The sequence below is a fragment of the Lepus europaeus genome, unplaced genomic scaffold, assembly GCF_033115175.1.
Source record: "Lepus europaeus isolate LE1 unplaced genomic scaffold, mLepTim1.pri SCAFFOLD_150, whole genome shotgun sequence".
Lineage (NCBI taxonomy): Eukaryota > Metazoa > Chordata > Mammalia > Lagomorpha > Leporidae > Lepus > Lepus europaeus.
Genome location: NW_026909053.1, coordinates 82,423 through 100,158, shown reverse-complemented (window position 1 = coordinate 100,158; position 17,736 = coordinate 82,423). Strand labels below are relative to the sequence as shown.

At 39.3% G+C, this 17,736-nt stretch overlaps 1 protein-coding gene across 1 annotated transcript; it reads right to left on the bottom strand.

The window, feature by feature from the left end:
- Positions 1 to 765: 765 nt before the first annotated feature.
- LOC133754533 (zinc finger protein 345-like) lies at positions 766 to 14,359 on the bottom strand. The gene is made up of 4 exons (XM_062184979.1): positions 14,302 to 14,359; positions 11,280 to 11,406; positions 10,943 to 11,035; positions 766 to 7,266 (listed from the first exon to the last, which is right to left on the bottom strand). Exons 1-4 carry the CDS (start codon positions 14,335 to 14,337, stop codon positions 4,973 to 4,975), a joined length of 2,550 nt encoding a protein of 849 aa, XP_062040963.1. The 5' UTR covers positions 14,338 to 14,359; the 3' UTR covers positions 766 to 4,972.
- Positions 14,360 to 17,736: the final 3,377 nt, after the last annotated feature.

Below are 17,736 nucleotides of genomic sequence, written 5' to 3'. Positions count from 1 at the left end.
TGAAAGACCGTATGGAGATATCTTACAAATCTGATTACAGACCTACCATATGATCCAGCCATCCCACTCTTTGGAATTTACCCAAACCAAAAGAAATTAGCATATGCAAGAGTTATCTATAACCCCATGTTCACTGCAGCACAATTCACAATAGCTGAGGTCTGGGAACAATCCAGATATCAATCAATTGTTGACTGGATAAGAAAATTATGGTATATACACACTACGGCGTACTACTCAGCTATAAAAAAAAAAGAAAAAGAAACCCTGTCTTTTGCAACAAGATAGATGAAACTGGAAATCATTATACTTAGTGAAATAAACTAGTCCCCAAAAGACAGATATCATATGTTTTCCCTGATCTGAGGTAGCTAATAGAGTACCTAAAATGTAATGTATTGGAGTTAGATACACTTTTTCAGATTTGTTGATTGTTTAGAGCACTTGTCTTTTCCATTGAGGAACAGTGATTTTTTTTAATTTATTTTTTTCCTTCATACTATTTGCTGACTTGTTGAACTCTTACTTAGTGTAGGGTTAACTATACAATCATTTTGTAAAAGTTAAGTGGGAATGTGAGAGGGAAGAGGAGAAAGGGTTGGAGTGTGTGTGGGAGGGAGGGTATCGAGGGAAGTGTCACTTACATTCATTAGTCTGTATATATGAAATATATCAAACTTATATTACTTAAAATTTTAAAAGGAAGTAAATATTTAAAATTCAAAAAAATTATACCAATAACAAGGAGAATTTTAAAGGTGTTTATATATATAATATATATGTGTGTGTGTTTATGACATTACAATGTAAATGCACATATATATAATTTGTAATATAAATGTACACAGAGCAACATTTTGAAATTTGTATAATGTATTTATCATCAGAAAAGAATACTCAGATTTCTGTAATGATCCAGTTTCTGAAAATTACAAGAATGAAGAGTAAGCCATCAAGTTGTAGCTCATAAAGTCTGTTTCTCTGTTTCTCCAAGTCTACCAGCCTCTAAAATTAAATAAACATACATAATTCTGGGATAAAAATAACATTAAGATCCCACTATTTTCCCACATAATTTTCAGGAAATATACTAGTATCTAGAAACACAGTGGCAAATTTATCTATGAATAAAATATATGTATGTTATATATGTTACATATATTCATATATATACTACGTTGAGGAGAAAGAATTATTACCCTTGGCTAAAATGGCCCTGAGACACTGTGTACCTGACAGTTTCCAGAAGGCAACTTACAGAATGTTGGGGGTGATGATGATCTTACAATAAAAATTAAATCACCATGGCCACAGATTCATAGGGTTAGGATTGGTCTAGACTAAAGTATTTGTGCAAAAGAGTGACTCCAGTGAATTTAAAAATTAACAAATTTTCATAATTAAAGGTTAATTTCAAGTTCCATGAATGTCTATAAAGCTAAGAATGAAATCTCCTGCTAATGAGTGATGGAACTGGCCCTAAATTGTTCTCATATACTGTGAAAGTAAAATTTGGACATCTGCCAGAATTTGATAGCCTTACAATGATAAAATAAATCATGGTAGCCTGAAGTGCCCTGCACTAGAATTGGCACAAATTAGGTTATTATTTATTGAGGTGGTAATAATAAATTTGAATCAACATGAAAAATAGAGAAATGTATTCATTTCAATATATGTTTTATATTGATAGTTGTGTGTACAAATGGTAAATTTAGTAGAAGCAGGAATAAGGTTACAAGGAGATGTAACAGATATTAATAAAAGTAGCCCTCAATACACATTTAAATACAGAAAATCTGTGCTTTCTTAAATCAAAGAAAGTTTATGCCATTAAATTCAGTAATTTTAAAACCAAGATAAAATTGTCTTGATCTAATGAATGGAAATTTTAAAGAGAATGACAATTTTGATTCTCGAAATATAAAGAAGCTATAAAAAAGTGTCCTTGAAAGTGTAAAAGAATGTAATGTTCTAAAATTATTTGATAGGCCATAAAGATGGAGATTGCTAAGACAACTTGAACATTATTTAGTGCATTCATGACATGAAAATATAAGTGCCCAAAAGAATCATCATACATTGGCAGTGCTAAGATTGCTTTCCATGTGGATATTGACATACTCAGATGAAATTAATAAAATGAAAGACAAAATATAGAAAATTGATGCACATGGAAGTTAAAACTTTGTCTTGCCCTTAGTAACAATGTCATTTTAATGTGAGCCATAATTAAAAACAAATATGTGGATGAATATTTGGTGAAAAAACAGTCTGGAATAAACTGGAAAAATTACAGTATGATATAGACTTGTAGTTTGGAAAATTTCCACAATCAGAAAATAATTTAAAGTTCCAGGAGCATCTAGAAACATTAAGAATGTATCCTATGCTGATGACCATGATGGTGCTGGCACGGCAATGTACTCAAATCCTATACACATGACAGTTGCTGGGACAACTTCCAGCATTTAGAGTGAGTAGATGACCACACAATTATAAATCAAACCATGGGGCCCATCATTTCCCTGTGTTAGGAATGTTACAAATCAGGTTACTCATTACACATGCAGTTGACAGTAGTAAATGACAAAATAAATATGCACTCGATGGAAGGCATTTAATTTTGATTATATGGTGTATAAATTAGTAATTTGGCAGAAACAGAGTCATAATCATATAGAGATGGGCTAATAATTGGATGGTGGAGTAGGGAGGGAGCTTACTGCTCTAGCCCAGGAGAAAATAGTTTTTAAAAAGTGGAAATAGAGTAGTCTCAGGGAAGAGTTAGGTAAAAAAATGACAGAGGGAATTCTACTGATATTAGAGGGACGCAGTGAACCCACATGGATGGCATGGTGCCCACGGATCATGACTCCAACAGCTGAGAGCCTATGCACCAGAACTGGAAAGTGAGGTGAGACAAGACCACAGTAGCCTGAGCCACCGGCAAAAATGTGGCAGGAAACTAGAGGAAATGAGGCTTAAGTATCCAAGGGAAAGTGTGCCAGCCAAACTAGAGGAGAGAGAGAAAAAAGGGACAGTACAGACATGTTTCTCTCTCTCCAATCACCTCACAAAGACATGCAAGCTGATAGAGCAGGAGCCATTTTGGACATACATAACATCTGTGCCAGCTTGTGTCTGCATCAGGCAAGCAGCCAAGTGGAGACTCCTAACTCCTAACTCTGGATGGATGCAATGGCTGGAGCTGCCACAATCCAAAGCCAGGAGTCAGGAGCTTCTTCTGCATCTCCCACATGGGTGCAGGGTCATCTTCTACTGCTTTCCCAGGCTATAGCAGAGAGCTGGATCAGAAGAGGAGCAACCGGGACTAGAACCAGTGCCCACATGGTATGCCAGCATTTCAGGTCAGGGCTTTAACTTACTGTGCCACAGCGCTGGTCCCAACCTTTCTTCCTTATGGGAGTACCTATTGTATGGGATGTAATTTCCAGCAAATGGCTCTGTCACATGGTTATGTTGATTTTGGAAAAAGTCCTTCACATTCATTATATTCTTAAGTTCTATCCCTTGTTTGAACTACATGTGTTATGAGGTATTCCTTCTGACAAAAGGCTTTCCCACATTTATTACAAGATTTCCACCATGTGATAAATTCTCGATGTTATATTGTGTGATATTGGCATAGTTTTCCAACACTCATTCCATTCATATGGTTTCTCCCCCATGTGAATTCTGATGTTTTATGGGGTGTTACTTATGGATAAAGGCTTTTCCATATGCATTATATACAAAGTGTTTTCCCACATATGAATTAGATGATGTGCAATGAGGGCTGAAATATGGGAAAAAGCTTTCCAAGTCATTATGTCCAAAAGGTTTCTTTTCATGTGAATTTTCTGACGCATTCTGAGATGTGACTTATTGACAAGGGCTTTTCTACAGTCATTGCATTCATGAAGTTTCTCTCCGATGTGAATTCTCTGGTGTGATATGAGCTATGACTTACAACGTATGATTTATAAAGGCTTTTCCACACTCATTAGATTTATACGGTTTCTGCCCTGTGTGAATTCTGTTTTGATATAACTTATAGAAAAAGGCTTTTACACAGTCATTACATTTATAAGGTTATTTCCCTGTGTGAATCCTCTGATGCATTTGGAGTTGGAAGTTAAAATCAAGTTTTTCCACAGTCATTACATTCATGAAGTTTCAACACTGTGTGCATTCTCTGGTGCATTATGAGGTTTGACTTTTGTCCAAAGGCTTTTCCAGTCATTATATTCATAAGGTTTCTGCCCTGTGTGAATTCCCTGATGCATGATGAAGGTTGACTTATGGCTAAATGCTTTCCACAGTTATTACAATCATGAGTTTTCTACCCTGTGTGAATTCTCTGCTGTGATATGAGTTTTGTCTTTTGTCAAAAGGCTTTTCCAAAGTCATTACATTCATGAGGTTTCCTCCCTGTGTGAATTCTCTGATGTTTCTAAAGGATTGACTTTTATCCAGAGGCTTTCCCTTGGTCATTACTTTCATGGGTTTTCTCCCCTGTGTGAATTCTCCAGTGTGATATGAGGTGTGACTTTCATACAAAGGCTTTTCCACAGTCATTACATTCATGAGGTTTCTGCTCTGTGTGATTTCGCTGATGTATCATGAGGCCTAACTTACGGCCAAAGGCTTTTCCACAATCATTATTTATGAGGTTTCTCCACCTGTGTGAATTCTCTAGTGTAATATGAGGTATGACTTGTGTCCAAAGGCTTTTCCACAGTCATTTCATTTATGAGGTTTCTGCCCTGTGTGAATTCTCTGGTGTATGATGAGGTGTGACTTGTGTCCAAAGGCTTTGCCAGTTATTACATTCATGAGATTTCTGCCCCATGTGAATTCTCTGGTGTACGATGAGGTGTGACTTTCGTCCAAATGCTTTTCCACAGTCATTACATTTATGAGGTTTCTCCCCTGTGTGAATTCACTGATGTTTCATGAGGTCTGACTTTCATCCAAAGGCCTTTCCATCGCCATTACATTCATGAGGTTTCTCCCTTTTGTGAATTTGCTGGTGTACGATGAGGCCTGACTTTCGTCCAAAGGCTTTTCCACAGTCATTACATTCATGAGGTTTCTCCCCTGTGTGAATTCGCTGGTGTAAGATGAGTTGTGACTTGCATCCAAAGGCTTTTCCACAGTCATTACATTCATGAGGTTTCTCCCCTGTGTGAATTCTCTGGTGTATGATGAGGTCTGACTTTCGTCCAAATGCTTTTCCACAGTCATTACATTTATGAGGTTTCTCCCCTGTGTGAATTCGCTGATGGTTTATGAGGTTTGACTTGTATCCAAAGGCTTTTCCACAGTCATTACATTGATGAGGTTTCTCCCCTGTGTGAATTCGCTGATGTTTCATGAGGTCTGCCTTGCGTCCAAAGGCTTTTCCACAGTCATTACATTCATGAAGTTTCTCCCCTGTGTGAATTCGCTGATGGTTTATGAGGTTTGACTTGTATCCAAAGGCTTTTCCACAGTCATTACATTGATGAGGTTTCTCCCCTGTGTGAATTCGCTGATGTTTCATAAGGTCTGCCTTGCGTCCAAAGGCTTTTCCACAGTCATTGCATTTATGAGGTTTCTCCCCTGTGTGAATTCGCTGATGGTTTATGAGGTTTGACTTGTATCCAAAGGCTTTTCCACAGTCATCACATTCATGGGGTTTCTCCCCTGTGTGAATTCGCTGATGTATGAGGAGGTGTGACATCTGTCCAAATGCTTTTCCACAGTCATCACATTTATGAGGTTTCTCCCCTGTGTGAATTCTCTGGTGTACGATGAGGTGTGACTTGCATCCAAAGGCTTTTCCACAGTCATTACATTCATGAGGTTTCTCCCCTGTGTGAATTCGCTGATGGTTTATGAGGCTTGACTTGTATCCAAAGGCTTTTCCACAGTCATTACATTCATGAGGTTTCTCCCCTGTGTGAATTCGCTGATGTTTCATGAGGTATGACTTGTGTCCAAAGGATTTTCCACAGTCATTACATTCATGAGGTTTCTCCCCTGTGTGAATTCTCTGGTGTCTGATGAAGTCTGACTTGCATCCAAAGGATTTTCCACAGTCATTACATTCATGAGGTTTCTGCCCTGTGTGAATTTGCTGGTGTATGGTGAGGTGTGACTTCTGTCCAAATGCTTTTCCACAGTCATTACATTGATGAGGTTTCTCCCCTGTGTGAATTCGCTGATGGTTTATGAGTTTTGACTTGTATCCAAAGGCTTTTCCACAGTCATTACATTCATGAAGTTTCTCCCCTGTGTGAATTCGCTGGTGTATGATGAGTTGTGACTTGCATCCAAAGGCTTTTCCACAGTCATTACATTCATGAGGTTTCTCCCCTGTGTGAATTCTCTGGTGTCTGATGAGGGCTGACTTCCACAGAAAGCCTCTTCCACAATGAAGGCATTTATAAAGTTTCTCCCCTGTGTGAATTCGCTGATGCTTTATGACGTATGACTTTTGTGTAAAGGCTTTTCCACAATCACTACATTCATGTGATTTCTCTCCTGTGTGAATTTGTTGACATTTCCTGAGGACTGATTTTTGTCCAAAGTCTTTTCCACAGTCATTACATTCATAAGGTGAATTAATACTGAGTGATTTTCCACAAGGGTTACATGTGTAAAGTTTTTCCCTTGTATTTAGTCTGTGATTTATTGCAAGATGTGACTGGTGAATGACAGGTTCAACATACTTAATGTACTTATAAAATTTCTTTCTTGTGTGAGTTTGTTGATGCATATTGAGGCTAGAATTTTCATGGATAGCTTTTTCTATTTGAGTTGCTTTTCCAAAAGTGACAGTTGATTTATTACAGTTTTCTGCCATATGAACCCTCTCAGATTTACAGAACATCTTTCTTGTGAAGACTTTTGCTTGTCCAGTGGGTCCAAATGGCTGCTTCATGATGTGAATATTGTTGTACTGACTAAGAGGCTCACAGAACTGGAGAGATTTTCCAGGTATCTTAGTGTTATCAAATTTCTCTCCAGCCTGCAGTTGATCAGGCCCACTGTGGGGATACACAGTGTGACATTTATTGCATTCCTCAGGCTTCAATCCTGAATAGATTCCCTTTTTAATAATCATTGTTGGAATGTGGCTTGAATTTAAACTAAGGGTTTTTCTTAATTCAACTCTCTTGTGACCTGATGTCTTGTTATTTTTCATAAAATCCTGATTCAGATTTTTGTCCTGACTTTCCAGGTTGATCTTAATCAGGTCATCCATTTTCATGACCACTGAAATGAGAAAAAAGCAATCATGTCACTGAATCACATGTTACTGTTTCTCCTGGCATACTCATGTAAAGAGAATGGAGTTACTTGTTATCCAAGTGGCATAAGATTTTCACAGAATCAGTATGAGGTACTTATTTGTGACCATTATATGGTTTTTCTCCTTAATACATTAATATACCATGAGGTTTCCCAATGTTCAAACCTGATCCTTTTTACTATGGGAATTTGTCAAGGATGGTAGAATGACATTTGTGCTATGATGAGTGGGATGCCTGCCCTGGCTACTCTGCTTTCAGTACAGATCTCTGCCTATGTAAACTGGAAGGAAGCAGATAATGTTTCATGTGCCTGGGAACCTGTGAGACACCAGGGAAGACTAGAGGAATTCTAGAGTTCTGGTTTCAGACTAGTTAGACTTAAGTGTTGCAGACATCTGGGAAGTGAGCTAATAGAGGGCCTCTTTCTCTCTCTTTCTTCTCTCACTATCACTCTGCCTTTCACAAAGATGAAATAATTATAAAATATTTTAAAGAATGGACAAATATTTAATAAAAATATTCACCCACTACCTAGCAACCATTTTTCCCCTGTCCTTTTTCTCAGTTTATTTTATAAAAATTGTGTGCTTTTTGATTCTCGATATTTCAACCATAAACATGAAAAAGTTTTACTGATCATTTACTTGCAGGTGGAGAAGAGTGAAATGTGCCTGTACTTTAAGCAGGACACATTTAAGGAGTATGATTTGGATCTAAGATTGTCTCATGTTCAGTCTTCCTAGGTAAACATCATTTGTGGGATTTTTCAAATGAAAAACTACCTTGTCTCTACTCTATGCCAGCTTCCCCAAATTCCTAAGGACACCCAACACCTTCAGCCTCTCAGAAATACAACAGGTAGAGAAAAGTCCCAATATACCACTTTAGTTAAACACTCCCAATCAGTTTGAAGAATTTGTTTCTGCAAACTGGGATGTGCTCATCTTCTTTGAAAAGTGTTTTCTAGCTCATTCTGAAATCATCAGTGCTGGTTACCTCCTCTCGATTCTTTCTGTAAACATTCCTGTGTGATAATTTGAATTTCTAGATGCTTTTAATCAGTTGCCTCCTATTTTCACTGAAAGCTTCATTTCCTATGCTTTTCTTATCTTTTTATTTGCTTATTTTTCAATGATACTGAAAAATAAGAGAGAAAATCATACTTCAAACTCCACCCTTAACAAAATCTAAGCCACTCAACATAAACCCAGGAGGCTACTTGAGCTTGGGTCTCAAAAGCGCATTACTTTCTTGGTGAGTCTAGGATCACTTATTTTCATGTTTTATATAAGTTCATGCTTAGTTTATGATTTCTTTTCTTTCAAAGATTTACTTTATTTACTTGAAAGCTAGAATTATAGAAAGAGATAGACAGAGAGAAGCCTTCCATATGCTGATTCACTCCCCATATGGGAACAACAAACCAATGCTGGGCCAAGATGAAGTTAGGAGCCAGGAGTGTCTTTCCTGTCTCCCACATGGGTACAGGGGGCCAAGGACTTGGGCCAACCTCTTCTCTTTTCTCAGGTACATTAGCAGAGAGCTGGATTAGAAGAGGACCAGCTGAGACTTGAAATGGCACCCATATGCAATGCTAGTGCTGCAGGCTGGAGCTTTAACACACTGCACCACAGTGTCATTCCTAGCTTCATAATTTATGATGTCACAACACAGAGGCTTACTCATGACCATTTTTTTTTTTAAAGATTTATTTATTTAATTGAAAGTCAGAGTTACAAGAGAGAGGAGAGGCAAAGAGAGAGTAAGCTCTTCCATCCAATGGTTCACTCCTCAATTGGCCACAGAGGCAGAACTGTGCTGATCTGAAGCCAGGAGCCAGGAACTTCTTCTGGGTCTCCCTCAGGTGCAGGGGTGCAAGGACTTAGACCATCTTCTACTGCTTTCCCAGGCCATAGCCAAGAGCTGGTTTGGAAGTGGAGCAACTGTGTCTCGAACTGGTGCCCATATGGGATGCTGGTGCTTCAGCCTAGGGTTTTAATTCACTGCACCACAGCACCGGCCACATGACCATCTTTTAGCATTTACTTATTTGCTTACTTGAGAGTCAGAGAGACAGAATGAAAGATAAAGACAGACTGAAACAGAGGTTTGCCAACTATAGGCTCACTCCTCAAATGTTTCCAACAGACTATAATTTTCTTATTTATTTGAGAGGCACAGAGGGAAAAAAAAAAGAGACTAAAAAAGAGAGTTCACACTTATTGATTCAGTCCTGAGCAAGTTCTATGCCTGGGCAAAATCATGAGAGGGAACTCAATCTGAGCAATGAGTTAGAAATAAGTTTCTGGGGGCTGGCATTGTGGTAAAGCAGGTAAAGCCACCACCTGCAGTGTCAACATCACTTATGGGCACCAGTTTAAGTCCCAGCTACTCCACTTCTGATCCAGCACCCTGCTATGGCCTGGGAAAGCAGTAGAAGATGGCCCAAGTCCTTGGACCCCTGTACCCATGTGGGAGACCTGGAAGAAGCTCCTGGCTCCTGGCTTCAGATCAGTACAGCTCCAGCCATGACAGCCAATTGGGAAGTGAACCAGTGGCTGGAAGACCTCTCTCTCTCTGTCTCTCCTTCTTCTCTCTCTCTGACTTTGAAATAAATAAATAAATCTTTAAAAAAAAAAAAAAAAAAAAGAACAGAAACAGGGCAGCACCGTGGCTCAATAGGCTAACCCTCTGCCTGTGACACTGGCACACCTGGTTCTAGTCCCAGTTGGGGCACTGGATTCTGTCCCGGTTGCCCCTCTTCCAGGCCAGCTCTCTGCTGTGGTCCGGGAGTACAGTGGAGGATAGCCCAAGTCCTTGGGCCCTACACCCGCATGGGAGACCAGGAGAAGGCTCCTGGCTTCAGATCAGCATGGTATGCCAGCCACAGTGTGCTGTGGCCATTGGAGGTGAACCAATGGTAAAGGAAGACCTTTCTCTCTGTCTCTCTCTCTCACTCTCCACTCTGCCTGTCAAAAAAAGAAAAAAAGACCAGAAACATTAAGATTAAAAAAATAAGTTTCTGTATGTTGCCTAACTAACAAGCACTGAAGGAACTAATAAGTGCATGAAGGAAAAGGTATAAAAGTATAGATAAGGACAAGTTAGAATTTGGGGAATGTTGTATCCCATAGGTTTTGGTATGTTGTGTTGTTATCCTCATTTACTTCCAGAAATTTTTTGATTTCTCTTTTAATTTCTTCTATGACCCATTGTTCATTCAGGATCATGTTGTTCAATCTCCATGTGTTTGCACGTGCTCTGGGGATTCCCGAGTTGCTAATTTCCAATTTCATTGGGGAGCCATTGTAACCCATAAGCTGTACCTTGGAAATTTATATTCATTAAATAAAAGTTAAAAAAAAAAAAAAAAAAGAATTTGGGGAATGTATCAAACCTAAATAAAAGCCTTAGTAACATCAGGAAATGACTGGATTTTTTTTTTTTTTTTTAATCAAAGAACATCTTCACTAAGAACAAAATTTAGAAAAGATACTGGTATCTCTAAATGCCTGTGTCTGATCCACAAAACCAGCTGTCAGCAGGAGTAAGGCTTGAGAAAATTTCATGGAAAGACTACTAGTCAACATATACACACTTTCTGCTTTGGCCTCCCTGTCTCTTATGTGCAGACTGACCTGAAAGGCTCTGATTCAAGCATTTGTCCACCATCCATGGCTCTTCTCCTTGCTCCAACTTGAAGATTAAGTCAGGTTTGGTAATGCAGTACCCTATTAATGGAAACAAAGTAAGACTTTGTAAAATCACTATCTTGGGTTATTTGAAGGACTACAGCTTGGTTAAGGAGCTATGCAACAAATGTTCCAATTTGAATCTTTTGTTAGATGGTAGATATTCAGATTATTCATGGACTCAAATTCTAATCCTGTCCAATATTAAACATTATAAAGTGTTCCCTTGCTTGTCAAATAGCAAGAAAATGTTATCACTGGGAATGTGATGGGTGTCACTCACCCAAGGAGAAGAGGCTGCTGTAGGTCTCCAGCATCACATCTCTGTACAGGATTTTCTGAGCATTGTTCATGTTCTGCCATTCCTCCCAGGTAAAGTACACAGCCAGGTCTTCAAATGCTATCATCACCTGTAACATTACACTTCCAGTCAACATGTTAACTCTGTCACAAAACAAACACTGACAGTTGTGTATGAATATGAAGGAAAAAGGAAGGATATGGTTTTACATTAGACTTGTTGAGTGTTTAGAAAGCCACACAGAGCATTCAACAGAGTCAAACCCATTATCTACTGGCTGTGCGAAATGCCCAAGCTGGAGGGAAACAGGAGGTTCAAATCACAAAGGCCACATCTGTCAAGGGGAATTGCACAGCAGGCTAAAAGAGGGGCAATACTGACTACACCGCAAGGTGGAGGCGCTGGCCTATTTTTTAAGATTATTTATTTGAAAGGCAGACTTACAGAGATTGGGAGAGACAGGGAGACAAAAGGATATATCTTCTATCTACTGTTCATTTCCCAAATGCCCACAATGGCTGGGACTGGGCCAGGTCAAAGCCAGGAGCCTGGGACTCCGTGGGTCTCCCATATTGATGGAAGGGTCCAAATACTCAAGTCATTTTCACTGCTCTTTCAATCAGATTAGCAGGGAACTAGGTTGGAAGTGGAGCAGCAAGGACTCAAATCCTTTGTTTACATGGGATGTCAGCATTGATAGTGGAGGCTTAGCCTGCTGGATTACAATTCTGGTGACTATTGCAGGTTCTTAAACAAATCTCTAAGCATTTTTCTCAGTGAGTCACAAATGCAGATTGTACTGCAGACATTCCCAGGTTCTCTTTTTGGGCAAATAATTCCATTGCTTTCACTTTAATTATGTATAATGTTATTTCAAATGTTTATCATTTGAATGTTTTGGGCAGTTATTTCAATTGTTTATCAGTAGAATAATCATAGACAAGGGCAAAAGCTAATTTGTATTCTTTGTCTTACCTGTATTTTCTCTCTTACTTAAAAATATTTATTAGCTTGATAGAGCAAAATGTTGATGTACTGAGAGATAGAGAGCTTTGACACATTAATTCACTTCCTAGATAACCACACCAAACAGAGGTGGGGCAGGACTGAAGCCAGGATTGAGGAATGGAATCTAGGCCTCCTTCATTAGTGACATCACCATTGCTTCCCCAGGTCTGCATTATCTGGGAGCTAAAAACTAGAGCCGGCATTGGAAATCAAACATAGACACTCTGAGGTGGCATCATAAACACTAAGCTAAATGTCTGCCCTGTCTTTTAATATATTTTTTTCTCTGACATATTGGAAATGATATGCATGGTGTTTTCCTGGAAATTATTTTCTGTTCATTCCCATTGCAGTTTCACTGATGATTTCTTGCCTTTTATTCTCAATGCTTCTACATACTTCTCCTTAACATTGCCCATTCAAGAGTCAGTATTGCAGACCGGCACTGTGGCTAAACAGGCTAATCCTCCACCTAGCGGTGCCAGCACACCGGGTTCTAGTCTCAGTCGGGGCACTGGATTCTGTCCCAGTTGCCCCTCTTCCAGGCCAGCTCTCTGCTCTGGCCCGGGAGTGCAGTGGAGGATGGCCCAAGTCCTTGGGCCCTGCACCCGCAAGGGAGACCAGGAGAAGCATCTGGCTCCTGGCTTTGGATCAGCATGTTGCACCGGCCACAGCGCGCTGGCCGCGGTGGCCATTGAAGGGTGAACCAACAGCAAAGGAAGACCTTTCTCTCTGTCTCTCTCTCTCTCTCACTATCCACTCTGCCTGCCAAATAAATAAATAAATAAATAAGCCTCCAGTAGATTCTTCACACATTCCTTATTCTATTCCAGAATCCAATTCAGCTTCTCAAAGGTATTAAGGACTCCATTACTCTAACAATTCAAAACAAACTTAACTGATTTGTGTTTTAGCACTAGGTAACTCTTCACTTGCGGAATGCTAAGTGTTTACTTCATAGGTAGCACTAAAACACTGCTCAGTACATCATCTACATTTAGACTGTTTCAGACAACACGACCCCAAAAATGTAGCATATTGTGCTTAGTTTCAACTCAATTCATGTAACAAATATATATTTTGCTATAGCAACAGAAAGACAAGAGACCAAACTGCATTATGATAGATGACAGTAATGATGCATAATTGTGCCAAATTCATCATTCATTTCTGTATATACCATGAGAACAAATTTTATGTTTATTTTTCTATTTTAAAATTTTCAAAGATTTATTTATTTATTTGAAAGTCAGAGTTACACAGAGAGAGGAGAGGCAGAGAGAGAGAGGTCTTCCATCTGCTGGTTCAGTCCCCAATTGGCTGCAATGGCTGGAACTGCACCAATCTGAAGCCAGGAACCAGGAGCTTCTTCTGTGCCTCCCACATGGGTTCAGGGGCCCAAGGACCTGGGCCATCTTCACTGCTTTCCCAGGCCATAGTAGAGAGCTGGAGAAGAAGTGGAACAGCAGGGTCTCAAACCGGTGCCATATGGGATGCCAATGCTTTAGACCAGGGCATTAACCCACTGAGCCACAGAGCCAGCCCCATATTTCCATTTTAATTAACTAGTATACTGGGACCAGCACTGTGGCATAGCAGGTAAAGCCACTGCCTTCAGTGCTGGCATCCCATATTGGTGCCAGTTCAAGTCCCAGTGGCTTTCCTTCCAATCCAGCTCTCTACTATGGCCTGGGAAATCAGTAGAAGATGGCCTAAGTCCTTGGGCCCCTGGACCCATATGGGAGGTCCAGAAGAAGCTCTTCACTTCTAGCTCTGGATCAGTGCAACTCTGGCCATTGTGGCAAATTGGGGAGTGAACCAGCAGATGAAAGACTCTCTCTCTCTCTCCCTCTGCCTCTCTGTAACTCTGGCTTTCAAATAAATTAAAAAAAAATCTAAAAAGAAAATAAATAAATAAACTAGCATTAAACACCTAAAATAAGTACTGACAAACTGGGGGATAAAAAAAAAAAAACAAAAAACAAAAAACACTTACAGGTGATATATTCATTTTCTTTCCTCTTAGGAACATGTGGAGGACCCAGAATCATACCTGGGAGAGAAGGTGAATGACAAGAGTTCAAAGAAAACTCTGGAGGCCAACGCTGCTGCCTGCAGTGCCAGCATTCCATATGGGTGCTGGTTTGAGTCCTGCCTGCTCAACGTACAATCTAGCTATCTGCTATGTCCTGAGAAAGCAGTGGAACATGGTCCAAGTCCTTGGGCCCTACACCTTCATGGGAGACCCAGAAGCTCTTGGGTCTTGGCATTGGATCAGCTCAGCTCCAGCCTTTGCAGTAATTTGGAGGGTGAGCCAGCAGATAGAAGACTCTCTCTCTCTCTCTCTCTCTCTCTGCAACTCTTTCAATAAATAAATGAAATCTAAAAAAAAAAAAAAAAAAAAACCAAAAAACAAAAAACCTGTACTTTCCTTCTGCACTGAACAGTGGGAAAAAAAGAATATGATAGAATGCATAAATAACAATAAATACATTAACCAAGAAAATACCAGCTTTACTGTGGAGGAATAAACCTGTAAAAATGGAAATACATAGGAAAATGCACCCACCTATATTACGTGGCAGAGATTAAACAGAAGTTATCATTGGTTTAACGAAAGCATTATCTACAGATTTTTTAAATAATAGTGTAAAAGTAAAAAGAAATGTTAAGAGTGTTCAAATAAATGATTATCAAAGATAAACATTATGTTGTTATTAAAGGTTACACTAAATAAAGTTAACAAATACACATAATGTATATTTAATGCAGTGCACTTTACCAGTAATGATTCTAAATAGACCTTTTCCCTTCACAAATCCCTGGATTGGGGCTGGCAATGTGGCCTAGTGGGTTAAGCTGCTGCCTGCAAACAGCATCCCATATAGGCACTAGTTTGATTGCCAGCTGCTCCACTTCTGATCCAGCTTTCTGCTATGGCCTGGGAAAGCAGTAGAAGATGGCCCAAGTCCTTTGGCCACTGTACCCATGTGGGAGCTCCTAGATCCTGGCTTTGGATTGGCACAACTCTGCCATTGCAGCAAACTGGGGAGTGAACCATTAGATGGAAGATCAATCTCTCTCTCTCTCTCTCTCTCTCTCTCTGCATCTCCCTCTCTCTGTGTGTAACTCTTTAAAAAAAAATAAATCTTTTAAAAAAAGACCCTGAGAAAAAATATTTGCAAACTATACTACAGATAAAGGGTTGATAACCAGAATCTACAAAGAAATCAAGAAACTCCACAACAACAAAACAAACAACCCACTTAAGAGATGGGCCAAGGACCTCAAGAGACATTTTTTGAAAGAGGAAATCCAAATGGCCAACAGACACATGAAAAAATGTTCAAGATCACTAGTACTCAGAGAAATGCAAATCAAAACCACAATGAGGTTTCACCTCACCCAGGTGAAAATGGCTCACATTCAGAAATCTACCAACAACAGATGCTGGAGAGGATGTGGGGAAAAAGGGACACTAACCCACTGTTGGTGGGAATGCAAACTGGTTAAGCCACTATGGAAATCACTCTGGAGATTCCTCAGAAACCTGAACATAACCCTACCATACAACCCAGCCATCCCACTCCTTGGAATTTACCCAAAGGAAATTAATTTGGCTAATAAAAAAAGCCATCTGCACATTAATGTTTCTTGCAGCTCAATTCACAATAGCTAAGACCTGGAACCAACCCAAATGCCCATCAACAGTTGGCTGGATAAAGAAATTATGGGACATGTACGCCATAGAATACTATACAGCAGTAAGAAACAATGAAACCCGGTCATTTGCAACAAGATTAAGGAATCTGGAAAACATCATGCTGAGTGAATTAAGCCAGTCCCAAAGAGACAAATTTCATTTGTTTTCCCTGAGCACCAAAGGGGAAACCTCTCGAAGTGAAATGGACACTATAAAAAACAATGACCTGATCAGCTCTTGTCCTGACTCTAGATGTACAATGTAATACTTAATGCTTTTTAGTATTTGTTGTTCTTGTTGTTGTTGTTCTAGTACTAGTGGTTGAACTCTGTAATTAACACACAATTATTCTTAGGTGGTTAAATTTTAACTGAAAAGTGATCCCTGTTAAATTTCAGAGTGGAAAAAGAGAGGGAGGAGATGTACAATTGGGGACATATGCAATCGGACTTGCCCCAAATGGCGGAGTTAGAAATGTGCCAGGGGATTCCAATACAATCCCATCAAGGTGGCATGTACCAATGCCATCTCACTAGTCCAAGTGATCAATTTCAGTTACCAATTGATGGCTCTGATAGGTCGAAGAGTCAAAGGGATCACACAAACAAGACAAGTGTCTGCTAATACTAACTGATAGAATCCAAAAGGGAAAAAACGATCCAACATGGGAAGCGGGATACACAGCACACTCATAGAATGGCAGATGTCCTAAGCAACACTCTGGCCTCAGAATCAGCCATTAAGGCATTCGGATCTGGCTGAAGAGCCCATGAGAGTATTGTAGGCATGGAAAGCCAAGATACCATGGAAAAGAAAAAAAAAAAGAAGAAGAAGACCTAAATCAAAGATCTCTGTGAGTATGATCCCAGTGGAAAGAACGGGGCCATCAAAGAAGGAGGTACCTTTCTCTGAAGGGAGGAGAGAACTTCCACTTTGACTGTGACCCTATCAGAACAAGATCAAAGTCAGCGAAATCTAAAGGCTTCCATAGCCCTGGCAACTCATGACTAGAGCCTAGGGAGATTACTGACGCCATGAACAGGAGTGTCAAATTGTTAAGTCAGCAACAGGAGTCACTGTGTACTTACATCCCATGTGGGATCTGTCCTTAATGTGTTGTCCAATGTGAAGTGATGCTATAACTAGTACTGAAACAGTATTTTTACACTTTGTGTTTCTGCGTGGGTACAAACTGATGAGATCTTTACTAATTATATACAAAATCAATCTTCTGTATATAAAGATAATTGGAAATGAAAAAAAAAAACCTGGTGTTAAATTGGAAATGGCATAGAAAATTAATTATTTTTTTAAAAAAATATTATGTAGGATCTCTGTCTTTAATGTGCTGTACACTGTTATTTAAAGCTATAACTAGTACTCCAACACTATTTTTCTCACTTTGTGTTGCTATATGGGGGAAAACTATTGAAGTTTTTACCTAATATATACTAAACTGATCTTCTGTATATAAAGAGAATTGAAAATGAATCTTGATGTGAATGGAAGAGGAGAGGGATTGGGAAAGTGGAGGGTTGTGGGTGGGAGGGAAGTTATGGGAAGGGGGAAGCCATTGTAACACATAAGCTGTACTTTGGAAATTTATATTCATTAAATAAAAGTTTAATAAATTAAAAAAAAGGTCATATATATAAATATATACAATGTAAAAAAAAAAAAAAGACCCTGAATTTCACTTGACTTACCCCATGACATACCAGTAAATGT